Source organism: Pyxicephalus adspersus, chromosome 7, assembly GCF_032062135.1.
Source record: "Pyxicephalus adspersus chromosome 7, UCB_Pads_2.0, whole genome shotgun sequence".
In the NCBI taxonomy this organism is placed as follows: domain Eukaryota; kingdom Metazoa; phylum Chordata; class Amphibia; order Anura; family Pyxicephalidae; genus Pyxicephalus; species Pyxicephalus adspersus.
In genome coordinates, this window is record NC_092864.1 from 16,396,041 (window position 1) to 16,423,425 (window position 27,385).

A 27,385-nucleotide genomic window follows, 5' to 3' on the forward strand; every position below is an offset into this window, starting at 1 on the left:
ATATTCTCTTCCCAGCTATCCATATTTAAAGTACAGTAAATTCAAGCTGTTGACATATTTGGAAGTCATACTGGCAACTAATATAAGGAATAGTGATGATTATTTAGACAACCAAGTAAAGGGGGTATGGACAATATTGGACATATTGGACAATCCATTTGGGGTTTGGAGTCATTAAAAGGTTAAGAACCCCTGATTTAGGCAAACGCAGCAAGAAAACTTTTTTTTGTCTTGAATTGCTACAGCTTATGAAGAAGATCACATCGTTTACTGGCTGTATACATGCATAATCAAAGACTTAAAGCACTAAGGACAGAGGATTACAAACAACCAGAAAACTAGCAACTGTAGCATCCAGGTCAGCAATTTCTCTCAGTAATCCAAAACCAGACCCTCATAATAGGAAAGTGGATGGATCTTGGAACTGAACCACCCTCTAGCTTCTTTATATCTTTATACAAGTTACTTAGGTTTATTACTCCATCCTATCAAGATCTAATAGGATAGACATGATTGCAATGCAGCAGCTGTACCCATTATAGGCACAGAGCGCCCAATGGAGCACAACTCCAGGAAAAACACAGAATACAGTAACAATCTGAATAGATGTGGCCTGTAAAAAAAATAATGCTATTTATGGTAGTAGGAAATACACCCAGCTTCTGGGAATTCCAAACATGAGCTGGAAACCTATTCAACCCTCACCCATCTCTAAAAAGCCCCATTTAGCAACTTCCAATCATCGGATAGTGATGAATCTGTATTCTTCAATGTAAGTACTTCCGCAGATTGCAGCAATAAAACTCAGAACTGGATAGTTTAAAGTCTACTATAAAGCGAACAATTTAACTTATTTTTGAACGATTAATATATAGAAAGAGAAAAGACAAGAGTAAGCAATGCCTGAGATTCACTTTTATTCCTAAAATTACTCATTACATGGAGACAGACTCAGGACAAGTGAAAAAATCTAGCCAGGTTCCTTTTATGGTTTCTTGTTTATTGTTACCAATGATCACTGGTCTGTCAATGAGGAGGAGGGAAGACTGAACACAGATATACATGAAGACAAGTACAACAAATGGCTGCATGCAACAAGCACACCAGTCAGAGATACCACAGCACACACAATCAGGAATGGGAGGAAGTTATACAATGCTGGTACAAAGTCTAAATGATAAGAACGGCTGATATGTTCTGGAATGGGTATGTCACACAGATCTTTAATCTCAGAGAGCAACATCAGAGGTCACAGTATGGTTCCATGATACAGCTTTGTGCTCATCCGCTGTACAAAACAACACACACACTTATCAGTCCATCAGACCAGCGGCTTCAGAGGACCCTTTGTGTACCTGCTCAGCTGTCCCAGAACTGTGCATTGGCTCTTTAAATGACTCAAGGTAATGCTGAGGGCTTTTCTTCATTTTGAAGATTGTCCTTAAAGCCCCACACCTCTAATATTGACACCTGGAAGGTTTCAGAGCACAGGGGTTGGTTGTTGAAAGTGTTGCAGTGGCTGGTTCTTCCATAATTCAGATCAGAGTCCAAATATAAAGCTTGTCCATCCCCGCCACCTAGTGGAAGAAAAGATTTAGGCGGGGTCCTTCAGTAAGACAAACAACAAGATAAGGCAGCAGAGTTTAGTGTAGGGTTACATACTGTACATATCAGATGATTCTCGCACAATACAAGCCTCAGGGCTCATCTCAGATGAGAATCTGACATGCGTCTAGAGGCTGACCGACGTCGTTCATGAATCCGTCCTGGCAGATCGATGAACGATGGAAGAAGAACGACTGCAATGGAAGTGAAGGAAGGAGAGAGCAGCGGGGTGCCACTTGCTCTTACCCCCCCCCCACTTCTCAACAGAACGCCGTTGTACGTACAGCACTTGTTCATTCACCTTTCAATATTTTGTCATTGGAAACGACTGTGAATCTAACGTGTGTACGCAACCTTAGGCTGTGTACAGATGCTAAATTTACGTTACCAAAGAGGAAGTATTGTGAACACCCATAGGAAAGCTGATCATTTAGGGTAAATGCCTGCTATGGATAATATCAGCCTTTGGGTGGGCATTATAATAATTCCAAAGCACAGAAAATACTAGAAGGTCAGCATTTGGGAAAGCGCACACCAAGCCATTGTATAAACAACTCTGTAAATAAATGGCAGGGAAGAGCAGATTTCAAATACATTTGGAAAATTTAATTATGTTATAATAATGTAGACCGAATAATAAACTATGTTCCACCAAGCCACTCACCTATGATGATGCATTCTGAACTCCCAGCCATGAACATGGAGGCTGTTTTGGATGGGAGGTTGAAGTGGCGGGTGGCCAGGAATGGAGACAGGCGATCAGAAGGGTCTGTACCGTCCGCTGTGTCTTGGGAGGAATTTGATTCTTTGTCCGCTGATGCACCTACTCTTCCAAGCTCAGGGTGTTTTATGATCACCCACTCATATCGCTCCACTTCTGGCTGCAGCTAAATATATAATAAAAATGGATTAGGACACTGAACAATGATGTCTTCCATGTATACAGTGCTCACAAAGTCCCAATGTTGAAGTTCCCTTTGAGATGTTGAATATGCAGGTCGACTGACACAAAGGCAAAAAGGTCATTTGCCCAATGACCCAAAAAGGGCTGCTGTACTAAGCACTGATGTCAGCTAAGAAACATAATCCTTGGCTCCTTATCCATTTGCGGCCCATGAACTGTATAAAAATATTGAAGGATATGTTAATAAATGCCCCGGTGTTTGAGAGCCACTGGCCAACACTCTGCCTGATGGTTTTCCATCCCAACGCATACCAAAAGCTCTGGTTCACATTGACGATTAGAAACAAATCATTGTAGTTTCCAGGGATGTGATCCCTACAAAAAGTTATAATGCATGGAACATCTAGTCTGCTTGAGAGTCTACAGCTTATGTATGACAAACCTAAAAGGATAACAGAAACATTTCAAATCCTGCCTTTGCTGACCTTAAAAATCTTAGTTCCCAGGCTGTCTGACCAAAGTGCTCTCAGAGTAACAAGCCAAGTCAGAACTCCTGATCTGCACTCCTGTTCCAAATAAAGGACTTAAATAATGAACCATTTGCATCCAATGTCAGGCCACTAACATTTATAGCATTTTATTGCTATGCAATCCTTATTTCTAGGTGTAGTGTAAATACTGGGCAGTCTATAGGAACCCCAAAGAGGAGGTCTGTCCTTACTGACTGTTAAAATAGCTTCTTACCCGAAAGACAAAACACTCCCCAGTTCCAAAGAAGCTCAGCTTGTTTCCGCCTTTCCTTCGTTCACTCCAGTCAGTAGACAGGTAGGCACCACACACCTAGAAAGCAGTGGAGAAAAAAAGGAAACTGAACATGCTCATTTAACACGAGTAGTTGTGTCTGTTTTTCAACATATACATACGAAGTCTGGTAACAGAATATATTCAGGATTATAAAAGAGAAAAATATTTCTTCTTGATGTTCCTGGAAATGCAAATTGTAAAGCTGTTGTGCTCAATCTACCAATGTTGTGGATTTTATCAGGTAGATTGTAAACAACATAGGTATGTACTGTAACTTTCACTTATCATAGAGATATGAGCAGACAAGGTAACAATGATAACTATTTACAGACAGTTTTACAAAGTGCAGTATTACTTTATCAGAGAAGGAACTTTATTATCACGTTAGGACACGAGAAAGACGTAAATATTTTACGATTCTAACTAAGAGCCATCTTGAATATTGCTTTCCAAGCTTGTCAGCTCTCATCAGCACAGTAAACAGAATGCTACCAAGCAGAGCTCAGGAAGGTATAAACAGTCCAGAAAAAATGATGATCAACAGCATACAGAAGTAGTAAGGATCTATGAGGATACACCATTCAGCAAATTAAAAAGGACAGGAAATAGAAGCAGACATTGCTTTCAGTACCAGGCATGGTCTTAGCAGAATAAGAAGGCAAAGAGTGAATAGACTTAGATTTGGTGTATAAAAGAGGGGTATCAAATGGTTCATAACTGGGTAGTGCATAAAAACATGTATTTTGTTTCATACCTATTAAATATGTTTTTTCTTACACTATCCTGTTATACTGATACCAGGGGGTTGGTTCCACACAATATTACTAGGTGATTCCTTATGGCTCCATTGCACTCTTAAGGATTTTAGAGAGAAGAGCACATAGGTAAGGTTACGAGCATTGAAGATAACTTTTGAAACTGATCCTATATTTAAATTAAAGACAAGGAAAAAAAACATGTGGCAATTCCTGCAGAGATGTGCAAATTAGACTATTATATATGTAAAAAAAAGTTTGTAAAGACTTGAAGGCAATGCTATCACAAACAGATGTTGAAAAAGTTTAGTGGTGGGTAAAAGGTCCTCCCTGGAAACTCCATTTTGTCATTTTTAGTGTTGGGGGATGTTTTTAGGCAATTGTTTGATGTTGAAAGACCTCTGCATAGTTAAGATATCTCATTTTCATATCAGCAGATTTCCATTGGACCATAGTTACAGAATGCCTGCCTGTAAATGTCCTTGTAAGTCCAAGGTTGGGACTTATTTTTTTACCAATATTTTTAATATGTAGGGTCTACAACCATCTCATAGTATAAATATTTGCAGTTTGTAACTTTTATATGACCATAGGGCATCTGTATGTTAAATATTCAGGCTCTGCTTCCTGTTAGTAGTTCTGCAAAGCCTTATTGCATTCTTTCCCTGTAATAATTAGCTACAAAACCACTCAATCCGATGCTTGGCTGGGATTGGCTACACTGAGGAGCAATACAAAACACCAAAAGATCTCTTTACTGCCTTTATACTTGTCACAGTCGTTTCAACTATCCTAATCATGTTTCATCTCTGTTACGAAAATGTTAAAAAATATTAATGTTAAGAAAAGAGTCTTTAAGTGTTTAGAAATGACTTAAGACTTAAGGTTGTCTTTTTACAACAGGGCCAGTCAGTGATCACACGGAAGCAGCTTCTGTACCTTGACAAAGACACACAGCATTCTGTGTTAGAGAATTATTTCCAATGTTTATTTTGTTGTAAAGCAATGTGTACTTTGTTAATGTACAAATATCATCATAGCATTAACACTGGAGGAGGATTCATACAGAAGACACAGTTGGCTGCCTAGGTATACTCACGACCTCCCCCCCTCCCTTTGGATGCAATTCATGTTTTATTATATGTTGAGATTTATATTAGTAACAGCAATAAATACATGAAATGAAGCATAGCTTAAATGGAGAATGTACAGCTTTTGCAGTTCAAAACTGCAAAACTTACCAGGAAGCTGCAAATGACATTTTGCATTTTAGCTTTAGGGTCCTCTTCTAAATTTTGAAGGACAGCAACTGCATGAGGTCTGCAATTGCATTCAAGTTTGTCGATATCCCGACAGCTCAAAATCCAAAATGTCCCAAAGTCACTACCCTAATCAATTGTTTCCATCAGTCTAAGGTTGGTTTTAATAGGAAGACAAATAACCTATTAGTAGGTTTTTGGGATGTGGGAAGAAATGTGTATCGGAGGAAACTATACATGCAGATAGTGTCTGTGCTGATGGTGCTGCAACCTGCAGTCATTGTACTGAACAACATCATTCTAATTAATATCTGTACTGCAGATCTGAGGTAGGGCATTGCTGTCAGCCTGCCAATTCCATCATACACACCTCTTGGTTGCTGGTTTTGATCAGGAGTAGGGTGGGCTCATGTCCTTCACAGTGCAAGTAAAACCTGAAAACAAACCAAAGTCAGCCAAAACACATCTAGTTCAACCCAAATTTTATATACACACAAACAAATTCCTCATAAAACACCTATGAAACGGTTGCCACATCCCTAGATAACAATATTAAGGGTAAAAAGCCATTAGACCCATGGTTTCCGCAAGTGGAGAGGCCAAAAAAGTGGGTGTTTTGTGGTAAGTATCAGCTGTTAAAACATTAAACATTAAATAGAAAAAATCTTTAAGTAAGTATAAGTAATACAAATCAATACACTTTGAATTAATTTATATACCATGTAGCAAAAGATTCAAAGTTTGTAAAAATATGCAGAGCTCCATAACAGGACTGCTATCTAACAACAAACTCCAACGCGTTTCACAGGTATTTTCCCACTTCTTCAGGGGAAATATCAAAAGTTAAAAGATTCATACAACCATGATACTTTTACCTCTGCGATATGAGTAACACTCATCAAATAGAAAGTGTAACTCACTGAGACTAAGGGCAGACAGGCGCATCCGTCAACTTGGGGTAGGAAGCTGCTTATCAAGTGAATAGTCAAATTCTATTTTTCAAAATGCCAAGTTCAACCAGGTATTATTCTAGAGTGTACAGCGGGCTTTATGTAGAAACCTTGGGTGGGTGATTTGCATGGATGAGTGGTGCCAGTCTTCTTAAGAAGGCTCTTTGCTTAAACAAAGGGGTGTAAAAGAACTTCTATTAGGTTTATATTGGTGTCTGTGTGCCTCTTGGAGAGATTTACCTGGGCATCCTGTTCTATAAACAAAAAGAGTACACTTACCCCACAGCAATATAGTAATAAAATCCAGGCAGAGGTTCTCATCCTTTAAGAAACCCCAGGTGCTTACCGGCTAAGACTATTGCCATGTTCCCGGTTGGTGAAGAGAAGCAGCGGCTGGCAGAGAGCAAATCTTTCTGGAATCCAGGACCAGATGTCTCGCATCTCCTTCACACTCACAATCTCAGATGTGAAGTTTTCAGCGTGTACAGCCAAATGGACATTCTGTCTGTCAGACACAGCGATACAGAAATCACGATTAGCCTGACTTGTAGAACATGTTATCTATATATCCATTTTATAAGCTCCAAGCAGATCTAGTCTCTTTCTGTGGAATTTGTTTCTAGAAAAGGTTTTGCCTTGAGTTTGAGAGAACCAATCACCTACAGAACTTGAAATGTGTGCAGTCCAACCAATTATATTCACTGCTCTACAATATAATTTATCTTATAGATCAGTGCTTCTCAACCAGGGTTTCTCCAGAGGTTGCTAGGGGTTCATTGAACAAATTTGTATCCTTTAGGTCAGTTTACCTAACACCAATGTTTCTAAAGGGTGGCGTTCCCAATGGCCAGCAATGTAGGAAGCATTCTTCCCACTGACCACCACACTACTATACTATAAATAGTAGTGGATATAGTAATAGTAGCAAGGGTTCCCTAAAGACCTGAAAGTTATTTTAAGGGTCTCGGCCCCCATGATAAGAAATGCTGTTCTAGAGGAAAGCTAGCCATATACAGCAATGCTCCGGATAAGCATTACATTCAATATGCATTCCGGTCTTGCTGATCTAGGAGAGAATTGGCACCTGTAGAGGTCAGATGTTCAGATTGCAGAGAATCACTTTCTCAGCCCGGATCTTACAAAGATGTCGGTCCATCTGTGATATAGCCTCACCACACAAGCATTTTTGTAGGAGCGATAAGTTTGCTCCCCTTCTTTGTTTTGGTGCTAGCAATAGATGAACTGCAATCAATATATTTTTGATGACACTGGCCATTAACTTAATAAAGATGGCTTCCTACATTGTATGTGGGCACCCAACTACACTAAAAGAAGCTTTTGTTTGAGCTATGGATCTTTGCAACTTACTAGCCCCATAGGTGCACAGCAGCAAGGCAAATATTTCCTAAAAGCTTCAATTGATAATCCAGACTTTGAGCATAATTCTAATTCCGTGTATGACTATTTGCAGAAATAATGTGGAGGTAACACACACACACACACACACACACACAAATATTAAAAATGTGCTGCTGCTAAATGGCAATGCACACAGGTTGTGCAAATATAAAAATGGGTAATGCCTTGCTCTTCTTTCCCAGCACTGCTGTTGCTGAAAATTACCTATACCGAAGCCCTCTTCTCACTTCTGATCATACTGAGCTTAGCTGTTGCTTAGGAACAGAAGAAAAGCCGGAGAAGATTACACTTCCCATGGAACAAGTGGCAAGAATCACAAAGGTGTTTGCCTGCTATATACACACCAAGGCTATTTTGACATTTGCTTTGCTTAGCATGACCGGGTCACACATAGCCCTCGACAAGCAAGTCGCTTAATATTTGTAAGGGTCGTGTATTTGTCACAGCAATATCATACACTAGTCTGCATGTACGTATTCTGCAAATTTCTGTAATACAGAACGCTATCTTTATCCTTTTCACACATCCTTATAACCAAGGCCACAGCACATCCTGAAAAAGGTGCGACACAAAAGGAATTTCTAATTCAGCAACTTATTTTGTCAATAGTTTGGTTACAATGTTGGGATTCTATTCTCTTTGTTTCCTCTTTTTTCTTTTATAATTGATTAATGTATGTTTTTAATATTATTTGCTTTATAAGAAACAAAGTAATGTTTCTAAAAAAATGTAATAATGTACCAATGTATGCTCTGTCCCTTTTCAGTGTTGTCTGTTGTAAAAATTTGAAACTTCAATAAAAAAATGTTAAAAAAAAAAACAAAAAAAACCAAAAGGAATTTCTACAAGACTTCTCAAGATCGGAAATAAATATTTGGTCAATGACAACCCTTAGTCCGTGGTTGCAAAGCTAAAATTTAACAAGTGTTGCAATGGATCCAAGAATTGGTAGCAATTATGCCATTTAGGGATTACTCAAATAACAGAAGTGCATGTGGTCTGTTGTAAGGGTCTAATAATCCATTTCTAAAAACTTACTCTAATAAAGCCATTTGGGCTGTACTGCTCTCCAGGGCTCCGTTGGCTAGGCTACTGATATTATTCAAAGGACAAACTTTTCCAAAGTAGGACTTACAAACTTCTATAAAATTCTGCTTGAGCAATTTGACATCAAATTTGCTTCTGTGCTTTACCTTTCATTGAGTCTTTTAGGACTTGATTACATGAAAGGTTAGGTTAGGAGGTGCTTACAGGACAGTTGCACTGCCTGATAAACCCCCTCAAGCTATTATTACCCCATGCTCTTTTTTTTTTGAAAGGAATGCTTTTCATTGAAAGAATGATGGTGGTTTTGCATCTTCTGACAATTTGTCGTCTATTCAACCCACTGAACACAAACTGGGAACCACTATGGAAGAAACACCAATGTGGTTGGATGCAGCGGAGTTTACCTGCAGTTGTGAATTGGTACCTTCATATACAAAGACTGCTGATAGTAAGTGTAAATTGTGTAATGCACTATAATATATATATATATATATATATATATATTATACACACACATCTACTAGATTGTAAGCTCTTCGGGGCAGGGTCCTCTCCTCCTGTGTCACAGTCTATATTCGTCTGTCATTTGCAACCCCTATTTAGGGCACAGCGCTGCGTAATATGTTGGCACTATATAAATCCTGTTTAATATTATTAATAATAATACACACTTACAAGTTAAAGCAGTTATCAAACACTTTCCATCTTCTCTCTCACATACACACACACACAGTGTTTTCCCCAGCCACTTTTAAGCTGGGCGCACCACCCGGCACTTTTTAGTAACCACCCGGCTGTTTTTGGGTGGTACTAAAGAGAGATGGGTCACATACACATACAGGGCCTGCCACCCACCAAGAATTTCTTCCCAACCACTTTAAAACAATTTCTGCGTTAAACACTGTGTGTGTATGTATACAATGCTGTGTATTTACCAGCACTTTTGCATTTGTCTGTTATAAGCTTTAACTTCCTCCTAAGAATTTTTGTACCTTCTGGCAGTCCCAGTGAATTCCTACAGGCTTTAACCATGCCCCCGTCCTATTACACATGCACCCCAGTTAGTATTTCCATGGATATGCTTGAGGGAAGCGCATAGAGTTTGCCATTAGCCATGCGATGAGAGACAATAAGCTGGTATTGTATTTCATGCCTTCTTCTCTGCTCTTCTCTCCCAGCCTTCACTTGGTTGGCGTTTGACAAAAGATTTGCCATTCGTGAACAGAGCAGCCTTATAAATAAAGCATTAAAAATTAATTATGTCAGGTTGTCTGGGATACATGACCGCAAGGTTGCCAACCATCCAGAAATCTAAGGACAGCGTGTAAAAGAATGCAGGGTAAAATAAGGCTGTCCTGTCTGAAATCAGGGGAAAAGCACATTTTCCACAAAATAACTATTTATTTCTCTTTTTCTGTTTGGGACTATTAGTGTTTTTAATCCAAAGCTTGACCCAAATTGAAATAAACTTGCAGCTCTAACTTCTATCAAACACACATAGCTACCTGCAAATGTATAGGAACCCCAACCAAAACTAACCAATAAAACACCACCTTCATCACTATAAAATTAGACCAGTTCCACATTATTAAGGCGTCTTTAAAAAAATTTCAGCTCAGTTTTTTTTTATTATTAAAACTTCCTGATGTAAACTATTGAAAACTCACAGTGGGAAAAGATATGTTCAAACTCTGATTGTTGTATGTGACTCCCTAATTTCCCTAATATTTATTGTTACATTCCTTAAAAAACAATATAAAATTTTAAATATAAAACATTTCATCTCATTGCATATTTGTTTTGTAGGGGTAGAATATTAGGGTGGGGAGGTCTGGCTACTGAACTCCACCAATGATATGCAACTCATCTCACCACGCTTCAATTATCACCAAATATTCTGAACATTGGGTTTGTCTGGATCACCTTTCCATCCCAGCATGGTAAGATAAACAAACATAGTGATCACATCTTTTTAGTAAGGAATAGGAAGGCTGCCATTGCTGAATGGATTCAAAATGTGCAAGATCTAATTATTGTGTGGCTTGATGTTACCCGCCTAGCCTGCACAGAACTAAAATTTTGCCCTATTGCACTCAATACTCCAGCGGCACGGGTTAACTGCCCAATCCACACTTCACATTATGGGAAGGACATGCCTTCGGTCCATACAAGACTAAAATTTAGCTCACCTTTATAGTGCCAACGAGGTGCCTAGGGTGTATTCTACAAAAATAAAAGTATAATATTCCACAGATTGCAGGCTCACTGTAACCTACATGTAAACCTGTTATGCTCAAAATTCAGTAAACCAGTAACAGCAGTGCGCACAGAAGTTAGGATAGCATTGTTCGTGGCTCTCCCTGAACTACAGATCACACCCCATAGGTTACTAGGAAAAAGATGAGTGATTACACTACTTCTCCATACAGTATATGGAGTCAGACACCACATGCAGGGGCGGGTAAACTGCAACAGATTATGTTTCTGTTCTTGTGTTATGTTAGATACTATAAAGCAGACTTCTAAATAATTGTGAGAATTGGTATTTAACAATACAGATGTCAGCTAACAGGGAGGTCAGAGATGAAATCAGAAATGCTGATCTGTCACAAGGTCAGGTGCCAGAGGAAGGCTGATATCCTGTTTTTGTCTCAGATAGAGTTTTATAGCTGCGTGACTTCTGAATAATGCTATACTGCTGGAGTGTTGGAATGATACTTGGACTTTGAGGAACCCAGGACAGAGGAAAAATTGGGATTTTTCTTTAAAAGCAAGAGCTGGTAAATTTAACAAATACAACTTCTACCTTTCCATGCTGGTTCTGTAATCTTTCTCTGGATCATCAGCCATAGCCCTGCCCTGACCTCACTGGTTGCATTTGTATTCCTTCCCAGGGAATCTCTGAAAACCAGTCCCAGAGGCTGCATCTTTAAGAAATCAACAATAGCATCTTACAAATGTCTGCCCATGCAACTTGTCACCACTAACTGTTCATTTATGTGCACCGCAATCTCCATTTATTCCTATACAAAGCACGCTACCATTGGGACAAATCATGGACTTTCCACTGGAGTTAACTGACAATGTCACTGTGGAAGAATGTGGGAGACGCTTGATGGTGCAGCTCTTTGGCGGACACACAACATATGTGTTTATGGCTGATATAATAGACAAATAAATATAAAACATAGACTGGGGAAAGGGGGACTGTACTAATAGTATTGGTATATTTAAAGAAAAAGTTTACAAATTATTAACAGCCCCCAGTTACACTCCATCATCCCCTAAACACATGGTGATCCCTTCTCCTGATGCATAATTACAGTATCTCTTCTTACAATGTTGGCATTCTGCATGGTTTACATTCCAGCTGGTAAACATCTAATGCCAAACTACCTGCACACCAAAATGCCACATACTTGCTCCTGCGAGATTGGTACAGAATATTAGTCTTTGGGCCATGAGTGCAAAGACAGCACCATGCCAGAACTTTACCAGTTAAATATTACATAAACTTGTCCTTTAAAACTCCCAACTCATAATTTAGGATTACTGAAACCAGAAGCTCAGCACGGCAATGAATCAATTAGTATTTTCAGGCACCAGATTTCTTTAATGACAGGTTTTCTTTAACATGCACAGCGATGAGGTTATGAAATAGGTTTAGCAGAGCTCTGTTAATGCTGAATTATAACTCCTTTGTGTTCGTTTTCCTCCTGTTATATTAGCCAGTAAAGCTAATGTTTTCCCTAGCAACATCTCAAACAATTTGTGCCCACAACGCATGCTGAACCACTTATTGTAGGCTTGGATTGCATCACGGGTTAGTTAGTCAGCCAAGGAGTGTCAATTATGGACTAGAAGGATAGAAGAAGCAGCAGACAGTGCTGGAGTCAAGTACAGGAAAGAACAGGACACAGCGAGGCCACTTACCGGACTGGAGACTGTAATCTGGAAAAAGGACAGGAAGAGGAAGTGACGAAGGAAGAGAAGAAAAGGAAAGTAAGAAACAAGAGTTATTGGTAAAAAAGGATAATAAACATTTTAATACATTACAACTACATTAGGATGTGGAAATTCATTTATAGGCAAATCTTAGTAAAAAAAAAAATAGCACAAAAGGAAATAACAAAAAAACAGACACCTTTTTCTGATTCTGCGAACCTGAATGCATGGTAATGTGCTATGTATTATGGTATGTGGCATGTTGGAGCTACATTGCCTTAAATAAAATGGGACTGCAATCAGCTAAAGCAAGTAACGCGATATTTATTCACATGTTTCTGCCTCTGGTGAACAGAGTTCCTGGAGTGGGGAGAATGAGCCCGGGATAACATTTACCTTATCCTAGAACAATTCTGCAGGTCTGGGTTTGCAAGGGGAACTTACAACTTGTCCAGCAAACCTTCAAAGTGGTACCTAATTCCTGCAGTCAGACCCACTATGGCTCTTCAAGTAAACACTTTGATAAGATCCGGCAGAGAAAGGCTCTCAAAAACACAAAAACAAAAAAACAAACAAACATGCCCGTTAGGTAAAAGCTTAAAAGTTGTTCTGTTTACTAAAAAAGGACAAGAAATAATGATATAACTGGGTACCAGAGATAGGATTTTTCGAACGGGCTAGTGAAGGCGGAGATAATGTGCAAGCAAAAGCAAAGTATATCTGGACATATGACATACACAAGCATTGTATGTACAAATTACTAAATCAAATCTGATCTAATTTCTGATCACTACTATCAGTGCAGAATATTACACATGTGCCCAGCGACTTGAAATTTCCAATCAATTAGATTGGTTGGTTGCTTTTGTGTACCAAGTTTAACTAGGACAACTTCTTTAAGATTGTACCTACAAAAAGCCTTCTGTGCTGACAACCTCTTCCTCATGGCTGACATCCAGAATGCTACTGTAAATTAAGCTTCTGGTTTCCCCTTTGGAGTGCATATTCAAAATATACATTGAAGCAGAATTCCCTAACAGGTGCTCCTAAAAAAGAAGACCTTACAATGCCTTAAGTGGAAATACTGAGGGTAACTAAAATCCCATAAATCTCTCTCTCTCATAATATAAACTCTTTGCTAGTTCATCTTCAACCAAAAAATATTGGATGGAGTTTGTGTTTCCGTATGGTTTTGCTTACAAACTTTGCATATATTGTGTAATCTCAAATTCAAGCTCTGTTTTTTTTTTTTTTTTAAGTTAACAAATGTATTTGATGTAATCTTACCCACTGTGCTTACCTTTTCTGTTTCACAGTTATGCCTTTCTGCATCAGAGCCTTCTCATTAGCTATCTGAAGTAACTGTATTTCTTTACGGGAGAAGAGCCGGATAGCAAAGGCTTTCTCCAAGAGTTTTTCTGGAGTCACCGATTTGTTAATGTCCTTTATAAACGTCTGAATGTCTCCTTTCACATTATTTGACTCCATGGGCTGACCACCTCTTACCTTGTGGAAGAATTTTAGGAGAGCCAGCGCTATCCTGAAGAGAACTTTGTAACCTTCCACTAAAAACACATCAAACACCCGTGTAACGTAGTTAAAGGGCAGGTCTCCAAAAAGCCATCTTTGCCAGTCAGAATACACCTCCATGACATCTTCAGATACTGCTACCATGAGCTTGTGAGGTCCTTGGCAGTATTTTCCTGCTAGATCCCCGAACGTCATGCAAGAGGACTCAAATGCTAAGAAAGTTTGGTCAACAAGCCGCCTGTTCGGGTCATTGCAAGCCAAAATTCGAGAGACGCTTTCAAAGCATTCGGCTTCGTCCTGGCTGTAGTGCAACAGCAGAGCTACAATAGAGGGCAGTGCAGGACAGAAGGAGATATCTGGAAATTGATTTGAGATGCACATAATGATTTTCCTTACTGCTCCAATCCCTTCAGAGTTCAAACAGTAGCTGGGAACCTGGCGGTCATCCACAAACTCCGGTAGTGGTAATGTACTGGTGTTCCTCTTGCCCACTATTTTTCCCACAATGTCACGGTACACACTGGCATCCGGTGTCACGGTACGGCAAGGGATGTCTTTGATAAGCTTTTTATATACCTTTGCCCGTAGTGAGTGGTTCTTGGCCCAATATCCCTGACGGGAAAGCTGTTTCAGTTCCTGTAAATCATTACAGTTAAGTACTTTAGGGCTCAGTTCCTGGCCACCATTTTCCATCTTATCCCAGTCCACGAAGCGGCCATATTCGGGGTCATCCATGGCTAATCTTTACCAGAAAATTGTCTTGTAAGCAGTTTTCAGTTCATAGCTTCCTGAAAGCAGAAAACAAAAGTAATAAATTGCCAATATTTCAGTGTTTCCCAGTTTTTGTCACTGCCACCAAAATTTACCAAACAAATGTTAAACTCATTCCCTATCTTAGGAGAAACTGAAGCTATGAATGGCTTAATGCAAGGCAGACTTTGCAAAATAATATAATGTATTAATTTTAACCTCACAAGTGTTGGGTGCCACCAGGAAAGTACCCCAAAGTACCGGGGGCCATTATTAATATAAGATGCAGAAGAATAGACATCACAGAAAATACATTCAGAAGTCCATCTGGATAAACAATTACTATGCCTGTAATACAAGAGGCCTGTTCCGTTGGGTCCAGTAAATGTTTGTACAATCCCACTCTCCTGTTCGCAGGGTTTTAGACAGGCAGCATTACATAAAGTCAGCAGTAGTGAAGATAACATCAGCCGTGACCCAGATAACTTGAAACCGAAGTTAAAACATTAAACAGCCATGTACAAACTATGCAAAGTGCCAGAGGAAAGGTGGTCTAGCCAAAACACCCTATTCTAACATACGGAGGCCTGCTAACAATATTACGCAAAATGAAAGCCAGGCCACCAGCATGTGCAAATACAGCAGATATTATGACCCCAGCAGGTCCCAAATGTTGCTGATGTAGAGGAAAGGAGCTGCGTTCTGCATTCACAATCCAGGGATGACACCTCAACACCAGATGACTCGGCCACAAAGCACAGCATTATAGCTTGATGGAGTCAGAGAACTACAAGATTCAGAATGGTAAATCCACAAAGGTTACACATTTAAAATGGAGAAGATCTAACATATTTCAGGGTATGTATTTAAAAAAGGTAACAAAACGGCCGACACGGTAATAGAATTTACTGCAGCAGACTGGTTTGCAGTGTCTGGCCTGTTACAAGGTCAGTGTAGGCCTATACAGTGCTCTGTATATTCACCCTATAGATGGGTGCTGTGCTAGGATGAATTTGGGGGGCTTGCAGTTATTCATTGCAAACCAGCCCCAGGCCATGTACATTGTTTAGTTTAATGTTGCTGGAAACAATCTTTCCTGATAGTTCTAATATCACTAGAAACAAACGAATTCTGTACACACGGCACTGTCTATGGAGAGGGAAGGATGAGCAAGGGGCACCACACTGACCTCTTCATAGGAAAGTACAGCAGTCTGCCCCCATTCAGTCATTCATCTCTCTGTCATTTGCTACCTCTATTTAATGTACAGCTCTGCATAATATGTTGGCGCTACATACATCCTGTTTATTAAGAATAATAATGAATCCGACAAATTAATAAACAGCATTGGGGGACTACTGTACTTTCCGCTAGATTTAGATTTCCGCCTAAAAAAAAAAATCATTGTTCATCTCCGGCAATAATTATCTATAGCAGGGTTTCTCAACCAGGGTTCCTCCAGAGGTTGCTAGAGGTTCCTTGAGTTATGAGCATATTTAGACCTCTCAGGTCAATTTCCATGGACACGGATAACCTTTTTGGCTATCTGTAAGGATTACATTTGTCTCCATGGCCAGCAATGTACGAGACATTCACCCCACTAACCACCATACTAATATACTGTGAGCTGTGGATAGTAATCATAGTACGGGTTTCCTTGAGATCTGAATGTTATTTCAAGGATATCCCCCATGTTAAAAAGGGGGATCATATGTATAAGGCTGTGTACATAACCTTACACAAACCTGCACGTTTGAACCTAGCTGGTAGTGGACGTTTATAACGTTTTTTTGTACCTTGTACCTTCCCTTGGATTGTTTTGAGCAGAAAGAAAATATTTTAAAAAAATTATGTTGTAATAATATAAAAGAAAATGTAGAGCCAGTGAATGTAAAATTAATCACCAGCTCAATACAAGTTGAGCCTGCCAGTTTTCACATGCTTATTTCTCCATGTTGTTACTATAATAGAGATTGGCCACAAGAGGGGGCTCTGCAATTTACTACGATCACTCAGCACCCCTGCTTAACGCAGAACTAAACTCAACATTTTCACTCTAGATAAAAAGGCTAGACAACCCTTGTATGTAAAGGAAAAATATAAACTATTTGTTATTTTTTTTTGCAAAAAACAAATGGTACAGCACCTCCCATTTCAGTCTTGATCGCTGGGAGCGCAGAGCCTCCTGGGATTCTTACGTCACACAGGCCGGGAGGCTCTGGTTGCTCCTTCTACGCATGCCCTAATCGCAGACATTTTTTCTATTAGGGGAAAGAGATGCTGACAACCCTTTTTTTTTTAATGCAACACCTTTTTTGTGTGGACACGCAGTTCTGGCATGTGCAGAAGGCGAATTTACATGCGCAATGAGATCGATTTTTTTGCCCCCTTACAGCAGCCTATGTCACCCAATCTTGCACCTGCACAGCGCGAGATCGGCTGACATAGTGTGAAGGAAGAAAGAGGCTGAAGATGACGGTGCTGGGACAAAGGAGAATTGCAGAACGGCACGGGACCCAACTGAGGAAAGCTACACTGTGATTAATGGATCTGTGGAATTAAAGGCAAGTGCAATTTTTTTATTTTTCAGTTTAGTTCTGCTTTAAAACAGAAGTAAAGTTCTACTTTTAAGAATCGTTATTGCAGAAAGAAACAGGCGATATCCTGTATTCTGCAATAAATCTTCCTACCTGCCTGATTGTTTTGAGTATCTGGCAAATGGCTGAGCTGCACATGCGCGGCATCTACTTTGGATGCTGGGAAAAGGGACATTCCCGACTTCCCCTGTGCAACCAAGGACTAAATGAGCTCCGGCACACTCACCTGGGAGTTATGTTATCCCGGCCAATAAAGATGATAGTCTACAGGAAGAAAGGAGATCTGCGAGGGAAATGGGGACAGGAAAGTATCACGTGTTAAGTTCTGTTTTAACAAAAAAGTACAATATCCTGCACATTGGAAGTGCAATGTTTTTAGCAGGTCGGCTGAGGAAAAGACATTGCAAAAAAATTTTTTCATATGTGATTAAATAAAAATACAACAGCTTATATTTTCCTTTTGCCCAATGTAGGTCTTTAATTTTAACATGCCTACATGTGAAACAATTACCCTATTTATACTTTACACTGACTCCATCTTGCTCGTCAGTCACAACATGCAGAGGGAGAGGTGACCGGGCACCATGCAGATCCATTACAGAATCATTGCACCAATCAATGAAACCCTGTAATGTGATTAAACACACTTAGATCGGCCTAGAAATAGCTGCCGGCTTTAAATGTCACTCGGCATTGCTGCACCCTGCAAGTGAGGGCACAACCACACCAGCAATTCAATACAAGCAAATGGTCTGAGCTGCACTCTGTTGTGGCAGAGTGATTAAAATGCAATTAATTCTTTTTATAATGCAAAATCACTTAACTGGTAAAAACAATCATAATGGCACAGTGGGGGGGGAATACACATGTGGAGGAGCCAGGAATTTATAACCGAGTTTATATCGGAGGACCCGGTATGTGTGGAATATGCCTGTGCACATGGACATGTTGAAAGGAACAAAATATGATATAAGCTGATACAATGTACCAAAGAGAATTTTCTTTAACTGTTATGGATTAGGCACAATGAAAATTTCTAAATGTTCTCCCCCAACCTCTTAGATTGTAAGCTCTTCTGGGCAGGGTCCTCTCCTCCTCCTGTGTCGCTGTCTGTATCTGTCATTTGAAACCCCTATTTAATGTACAATGCTGCGTAATATGTTGGCGCTATGTAAATACTAATTATTATTAATATTAACTTAGCAAATGATCAATGAAGGTTCTTCCCTTATTTGTGATATAATGGTTGGGGGTCCATTACACACCGGATTTTTCATTTCCAAATAGATTTTGGACAATCAGATCTGAAGGTAAATCAGCAGCGGATGAATAATGATTGATGATTTTTGGGGAGCAGATCATTTAGACTTGCTGGTAAAGTCAGGAGCACTGTAAAAATTTGATTTGATTGGAATTCCAATGGAGAGGGAAAAATATACACAGGTTTGGAGTGTTTTGGGACTTAAGAAAAATGATTGGTTGTAAAATAGGCAGCAGATCTGTTCTTATGCACCAGGCCAATGTGTGTGTGTGTGCGTGCGAATAGGGCCTATGTGTGTGCGTGCGAATAGGGCCTATGTGTGTGCGTGCATGTGAATAGGGCCGATGTGTGTGAATAAGGAGGGACTCATTTTTTGACTCACAGATATGGCACACCAGTGAAGCCATCAATGAAGTGTCCCCCTGGCTAAAGTATTCATTTTCACTTTGTATACTTTTCTCACCTGGTTATGTCTGGTATATATTGTAACCTCTATCATACCATTCACTGATCAGAATCATCTGGAAGGATATGGGGTTAACGTTACAAGAAGCACCCAGACTTTAATCAGTAAGGCAGACATGCAATGAGAGCGGCAGGGCCAGCAGACCGATGCTATCTATGCAAAGCAGACAGCGCTGGACGCAGCTGAAGGAGAGAAGCAACCGACTTATCCGGTGTCATTGCATAGGTGCTACATACAAAAAATAATTTTTTCACCTGTGGAATAAACTGCAGTGTTCATTTGATAGAAACAATGGACTCTATCCAAGACTGGAGAAGACAGGTGAACCAGCAAATTTCCATCTGGAATGGATATGGTCCAGGATTGAAAACATTTGCCAACTAATGGCAAATCCATTCCAGGTTCACCCATGACAGTCTATCTTCTCCAGTCTTGGAAAGCTTTAACAAATCAGGGCTATTGTATCCAAAGCCAAACCTTCTAATTAGGAAATTAGAAATATGTTTTTTTGCTCCTTGTCCTAATAGGGTTTTTTTCCCCCACTACTTCATTTTTTAGATGGATGAGTCTGCATCCAGAATCTTCTTTGTAATTCTTTCTCCCTCTGCCCTTATCACTAATTACAGTAAACCTTCCAAAGAACATTTGAATTACATTGTGGAACTAGCCTAACCGTATTTACAGCTGGCACTTTCCACATACAGAAAATGGCATATATTAGATCCGTGTTTCTCAGCCTTTTTAACATGGCGAAACACTTAAAATAACTTTCAGGTCTTCAGGAAACCCCTTCTATAATTACTATATCCACAGCTCACAGTATATTAGTGTGGTGGTCAGTAGGAACAATGTCTCTTACATTTCTGGTCATTGGAAAGAATGTCCATTAGAAATAGACAAAAAAATAATTGGGGTGTCACTTATACTGACCTAAAAGGTATATTTGCTCATTGCTCAAGGAACCCCTAGCAATCTCTGGAGGACCCCCGGTGCAAATGAGCAAAAATGGTTCCAATAGCACTAATCAAAAAAAGGTTAAAAAGTGGCCAATATACTGCAACCATGCCTGGATGAAGATGAATGACCCCACAGGGCCGTTACGCTGAGTTCCTTGTATGTATTCCAAGGCTTTTCTTTCCATTTTTCCATTTTAAGGGTAATCTTAGATGGGACTGGTTGTTTGTGAACAGGGAATCTAGTTATGGCAAAGACTTTGATAAATGAGCCAGTGTGTATTTTAAATTCCATGACTCTTATCTCAAAAGCGAGATGGTATGGTCCTTTAATCATCGATACGGAGAATACTTTGCGAGATGCAAACCAATTTGGCGTAGGTGGCCCCCAGCCAACGCCTGACCTCAGGCCCGAGGATGATCTCACAAAGATGAGCTGAAATTACATCACTGCAAGCGCTGTTACCTATGATTCTATGAATGATGCCATTGTTCATAAAATAGCCGATATGGCCCGTTAGCTGCCGGCACACTCCAACATTCGCTGGAACATTCAATCTGAAGGGAGGAGGTAGACGCTCTAGAGAATGCAGTGCAATTATTCAAAATGACAGCCCACCAGCCACGAGGGGAGAAAAATGAGGCATAAAGCAGCAATCGAGGGGGAAAATGTAAACTATATTTCATCGAGAAATTGCCAAGATTAAACATAGAGGGAAAAAAAGCAGTGAAGAAATAACACCCCATAGTGCACCGCTAACATTTATCACCATGCCTACTAGAGCAGGGAGACAGGGCAGACATAAGTCATGGATGGCAAGAGGACAATGTGTGAACCACAAGACAGATTGGTGAACGGGTACAAAATACAAGCATGATAGATTCAGGGACATTGGCTTCCTTTAGCTGAAGGCTACACAAAAGCTCGGAGCACATCTAAACCCAAAAACAAAAATGTAATATATCACAGTGTACATTCCTTCGATTCGGCTAAGAACATTTCAGCAAGCACAGAAAATGTATGAAAGCAGAACTTCCAGAGAATTAAATGGAAATCACAAACAATGCTACCTTCCTTACGAAGAGATCTAATCTACAAATTCCCATCGCCAACAGCCCCTGCAACCTTCATGATGGAAATACCTGGTACTTTCAGGTATAGGGATAGCAAGTGACCTCTTCCCATGGGACAACAACTAAGAAGACCTGTATGTCCATGAACAGTTCTCATGCTTTGTGCAGCCATTAAAGTAGGATGCAGTCATTGTAGTCCAGTGTTAAACCCAGGCCTTTTTTTATGCCGGGTGGGAAGAAATTGTAGGTGGGAGGAAGCCCCAGTATTGTGACCCAACTCTTCATAGACCACCCAAAAACAGCCAGATGGTTACTGAAAAGTGCCGGGTGGTACAACCGGCTAAAAGGGACTGTAGAGAACTTGGAAATCGGTGCTGGTTTTATGACTATACTATATTGTATAGCTTCCTTGTCAGAAAGAATAGATGACCTTTTCAGAAAAGATTCAGCAGCGTGACATTTGTGCAGGCTCTAACTGGTCTTCTGGATTCAACAGCTTCATTTATCTTGGCTGGTCAACATGCGATCATGGAACTCCTGCCCTTACCCACAAGTGTGGACTCATCCCAACACCAAATAATGGGGAGACATTACACGAAGCGTAGGTTCCACAAGTGTTTAGGCAGGTCATTATTATTGCAGAAAGGGATAGGCAATATCCCTTCAATATTCCCTCTGACCTACCTGATAGTACCAGGTATCTCAAAAAGCTGAGCTGCACATATGCAACTTCAGCTTTGATTGCCAGCATACCTGAGTGTGATATTAAATCTTGATCTCCCATTTAAAATATAAAATTGTCTTCTTTTAAAATGTCTTGGTTGGAAATTGACTGTCCAACAGACCAGGGTCATAAATTTCCTTGATCTGACAACCAGCATCCTTCAAGACCCTATGGTTTACAACACCCTTTTTTAATGTACAGCACTGCATAATACATTGGCACTATATAAATCATGTTTAATACCAAATAAAAATAATACTAATAATAACACCCTATGTTGGGGTTTTGTGTCTCCCGCTACACATATACGGTATGTATAGTACAAGGCTAAATTCACAAATGACAATGAGGTTGCAGGGCATTTACGGCTTCCTCACCCCAGGAACTGCTGCCATTTGGGGAGATGCTACATGAAGCAACAGCAGCCCCATAGCGTATGAATAGGGGCGTCAGGGAGAGTCAAACAAGTAATGATCACTGCAACCTGGTGTCACATGAGCAGAGGTTGGTTCTTTAACAACCAGAACTGCCATGCAAGTGTTCGAGCCGCTGGCAAGAAGCCACACAGAATAACACAATATAAGAATAGACCTGAATGATGAGAAGTCAGATAAAAACACCTGATAAATCTAATTTACTATTATGTCATCCTGATTGTTCTGCAGGGCAGTGGGTCATTCCATGTCAATTTACCTAATTTAGTTTATCATGGAACAGTAAAATAAACAGTTTGCACCATATATGCAAGCTACAATTTATCTATGGCTAACCAACATCTGTACGAGTCTTGGGACATACGTTCATGGCCTTCTATTACAGTAGGCACAATCATTCCTGCCAAGTATTCATTTAGGGATTCCATACAAGTGTATCAGTTTTGCACAACTTGTTTACTTCATCAAGAAATATGTCATTGCACAGAAAAAGCGCTGAATTTATATTCTGTAAAACGTAATTTGACTTCTGTGAGCCACTAGTTAAGGGAAGGCATGTGATTCCCATTAAAAAAAAAGCGGAGGCCTAAAAAATCATGACTTCAAATGCTCCAAAACATAAGCAACATGCAATATCATGGGATATATTGAACTTAGCGGTCTCGGGGAGATGCAAGATACTGGTAGTTTTACAACATAAGATGAGTTGCTGTTCAGCAAACAATACCAGTTCAAAGTAGGAAAATGACTTTTCCATTTGAATTGATAGAATAAATAAATAATGTTATCTACAGAACACATTCTAATATTGTATTGAAAATGTGCCTTTCGCAAAAATAAAATAGTGGTGCAAGGTAAAACTTATAAAGCATAATATAAAGCTAAGCAAACAGATCTATCCCCTGGGAAAATGTACCACAGAAAACAAAAACACACTTAAAGCAGAACTAAACTCTAGAAATAAATTAAGACAAGACAAACTTTATTGCAGAAGGGACAGTTGATGTCCCTTCTGCAATAAACCAGATAACAATTTTCCTAAATATACTAAGCTGTCCCCATTTTGCCACAGGTGCTGCCATCTTTTTCATCCTCTTCTGGACTAATTGTCGTTGGAAACAAGCGTATATCGAGCGATAGTCTGATAATCGCTAACAAAAAAGTGCAACGACTGGCCAACGATGCCGATGAACGAGGAGTGTCAATGAAAACAAACGACCGTCCCGGCTGATCTGATTGGGCAACGATCGTTCACTATCTATCGTGTGTACGGTGGTTCAGTGATCGTGAATGTTTCTGCAGTACACTTTCTCCTTTACATGTCACTTCCTGCATCGTTCAAACGATTGTATCTAGTGTGTGTGTACTTTATTGGTAGATTATATTTGAAGAATCGTATCGTTACAGCATGTACAGAATCGTGCACTATACGATCCTTCAAAATAATCGTTGATAGGTTGTTAATCGTTTGTTCTCAAATGATAATAATTACACGTGTGTACCTAGCCTAACTCCTGCGTGCTTCATTCAGTCCTGGGTTGGCCAGGCTGGGTTTTTGCAGAAGATGACAAGGATCAGGCAGGTAGTTTGTATTTTAGAAGGGACATTGCCTGCACCTTTCTGCAGCAATGAGCTGCTTGATCACAAATTTTCAAAGAAGAACTTTAGTTTACATGCATTGGTGCATTTTGTTCTGAATGACACAGTAACTGCAGTGCATCTCACCAGATGTACCTTATGTTATGGGAATGCAAACAATGCTTTAGTACCTGCCATACAGCAAGTAGCTCATTGGTATGAATTCAACTGTGTGACTGAAACCAAAAAATCTGCACACATATAGAATGGGTTCATCAATGGCAGCTACTATCAGTTTAGTGACAAGTCCACTTTACTTTTTTTTATATGCATGTGTCAAACACGACCCTATTATTGGTTACATAGTTAGGATGAAAAAAAAAAAAAAAATAATTCCATTACATAGATTGGTGTCATCTCCAAACACAGAAATGGTACTTCGCTGTGTTTTGACAACAAAGGAATGTGAAATAAAGATTTATTATTTTTTTTTGGTTACATGCTTAAAATGAATGATTGTGCTGACATTGAAGTTTTGTGTATTAGCTTCTCTGGGTACAGCAGCCTATGAAACTAAAAATCAAAGTACATGCAGGTACCCGAGGGTGCAATTTTTTTTTTTTTTCTTCTTAAATGAGAATGGTGTCACACATCAGTGCACCATGGCCGGGGTATAGGCAACCTGCTGGAGTAATAATTAAATCAGCACATGACACATTCTGGATCACACAGGTTAGCTGCAACACTACAGAATCTTTGTATAGAATTTCCAAGAATTACTATTGTTATAATACCAGCCACTGATATAATTACACTGCTGCAAACATTCACTTCACATTGCCTTTAAGGTTTACAGATTATACTTGCTTGTTTTCCAGCAATCTTGGGACTGGATCAAGGAAGTCTGGATTCTGTTAGGGGATTCTAGAGTGGGGCCACAATGACGGCGCCATTCTCCGCAGCGTTCTCCTATAAGTACAGGGTGGGAGGAGGAGCCATGACACATCTGTATGTGCAATGAAGCCAGATGGTCAGGAGGTCGAATATTCTGAATGCTGCCAGCAGTATTTTATGATGGAGTGTATGTAAACACAACCTATAAAATCCATCACTGACTTGAAAGTGGAACTGAAGTTCCATACCTGTATCTTCGATGTCCCTTTTGCTATATCAGTTCCTACCTGTTTGATCGCTGCCCAGCTGTAGTTTTGCTAAGACGCACATGTGCAATCCCATGTGCACCTGCCGGGAATGGATGAAGTCCCATGTATCTATGTAGGATTTTTTTATAATCCGGGCACAGCAAACCGAAGATTGTCTCCAGGAAGAAAAGAAGAACATGGTGACGGGGGGTTTGGGATATGCAAGTAATGCGGGTTTAGATCAATATTAAAAGAGAACTAAATTTAAAAACTTGTAACTAGGCAGGTCTATTATCGGGGGCTCCGACCTCGTCTTCCTCTCCTCTTCCGGGTGTCAGATCTTCAGACATCTCAAGTGTATGTGTGATAAGAGTTCATTCAGTCCTGGCAGCCCCGAGATGCCAGGATACCCAGCATATCCCTGGCATCATACACGGAGCTGCAGCGTACCTAGGAGCTTACAATCAGTTTATATTGTAGAAGGGTCATTCCCTGTCCACTCTGCAATACCAAACCGACCTGTTCTGCAATTTTTAAAATGAAACTTTAGTTCCGCTTAATGTGAAGCTTTTGTTTGAAGAATACAGCTATGAAGATCCTGATTCAGGTACTTCATGGTATAGGGTGACAACGTTTTCTATCAGTTGTGCTCTTGTGTTATCTGATTGTCACAGGGGCTTCAGAAGGACACTAGAAGAAGACATATCAACACACATGACATAGCGCATTGTTGTCACCATCAGGAAACCAGAAACACCATGCAGCCATCACTGGAGAGCATGTTGACTGCATCAAGAACACAACCTAAAACTAAGCAATTGATACCTGGTGCCTTGGAAAACAAATGCTATCCAGTTCAGGTTTATATACTTATCTATTGTGCTGACACTACAATATCAGTCGTCCCTGAGATTTTCCACCAGTGTACCAATGGATCACCATCAGCCGTACCATCCTCTGACATTTAGAGCCCTATTTTCACCAGCTGCATTAGAAGGGGTTCCTCAATCCAACCAAAAGTCTCAGTCCCCCCAAATCTTTGTTTTTAACCCGTCCTGTTCACACCATGGCGCTGCGCTGATCGGCAATGGAGAGCGTTGTGTTTTCTGCAGCACATAGTAATAACAGCACATAACGAGTGAACACAAAGGAGAGACGGCTAAAACCACATTATTGCAAAATTCAAAGCTCACAAAGGCACGTGCATGGTAAGACATGAGCTGGGTTGATCTAAGACTTGTTCATATCAAACAGCACCCCATACAAGAATATCATAGGGACAGGGAACACGGAATTGGTTGGGGGGGGGGGGTTTACCATGTGCTGTAGACTATGCTGTATGACGCTCCAATCTGTCATAGCCTAGAAAGATACATGGCGTAATGTACATGTGTGCAAGCTGGACAGCTCGCACACCAAGGGACAGCTTACAGCCCCTATATATATTAGGAACAACATGTGCCCCAGGTCACAGCTTGCACCCCCTATTTATATTAGGGACAGCATGAGGCCAATGGGAAAGTGCACACCCCATATATATATATATATATATATATATATATATATATATATATATATATCACCCCAGGGACCATATGTTACCCCCACTCCCCCTCCTCATACACCTTTACCCCCTGCTTCCTGCACACCTGTCCTGGTTACAGAGCCCATTACCCTGTACCTGAGTCTCCCAGGCAGTGTGTGTCTATCAGCACGATACATGCAGGCCTCCCTCGGGTTCCCTCACTCTTTATCTTCCTCTATAGGCTTAACGTTCTGCCATTTCTCTTCCACTTATAGCCGCCTCCTCCTCTCTCCTGCTCCTTACAGACAGCTACACGACACGCCCCTCACGTAAAACCGTAGCTGTCACTCATTCTGGAAAGACCCGCCCCTTACTAACCCACTCAATACTAATTCAATTCGTCTGGGCTGTCATTCAAACTCTACGCCCCGCCTCCACCGCGCTAGTTTTTTTATGCTGTCAATAAAGAAATAGCCCCGCCTCCCAAGCGGCTTATAACAAAGTCCGCTAGTTAGCGCATGCGTGCTGGCGGCTCTATCAAAAGAATACGGTAAAGGGAATGTGTATGAGAATAAGGAATGTGTTAAAGAGTAACTCTGCGCTCCACTTCTTTGGTATACGGTAAAGAGAATTTTTAAGAGAATATAAAGCCCAAATGCCCCC

At 40.2% G+C, this 27,385-nt stretch overlaps 1 protein-coding gene across 2 annotated transcripts; it reads right to left on the bottom strand.

The window, feature by feature from the left end:
- Positions 1-900: 900 nt before the first annotated feature.
- TBC1D24 (TBC1 domain family member 24) lies at positions 901-27,034 on the bottom strand. Of its 2 annotated transcripts, XM_072417644.1 has the most exons (8): positions 26,879-27,034; positions 13,989-15,006; positions 12,677-12,694; positions 6,624-6,782; positions 5,698-5,761; positions 3,254-3,349; positions 2,270-2,492; positions 901-1,577 (listed from the first exon to the last, which is right to left on the bottom strand). In XM_072417644.1, the coding sequence occupies exons 2-8, from the start codon at positions 14,951-14,953 to the stop codon at positions 1,399-1,401; spliced, it is 1,704 nt and encodes a 567-aa protein (XP_072273745.1). In that variant the 5' UTR covers positions 14,954-15,006; positions 26,879-27,034; the 3' UTR covers positions 901-1,398. The 2 variants fall into 2 exon arrangements, with proteins under 2 accessions (XP_072273745.1, XP_072273746.1); XM_072417645.1 differs by lacking the exon at positions 12,677-12,694.
- Between the last annotated feature and the right edge of the window lie 351 nt (positions 27,035-27,385).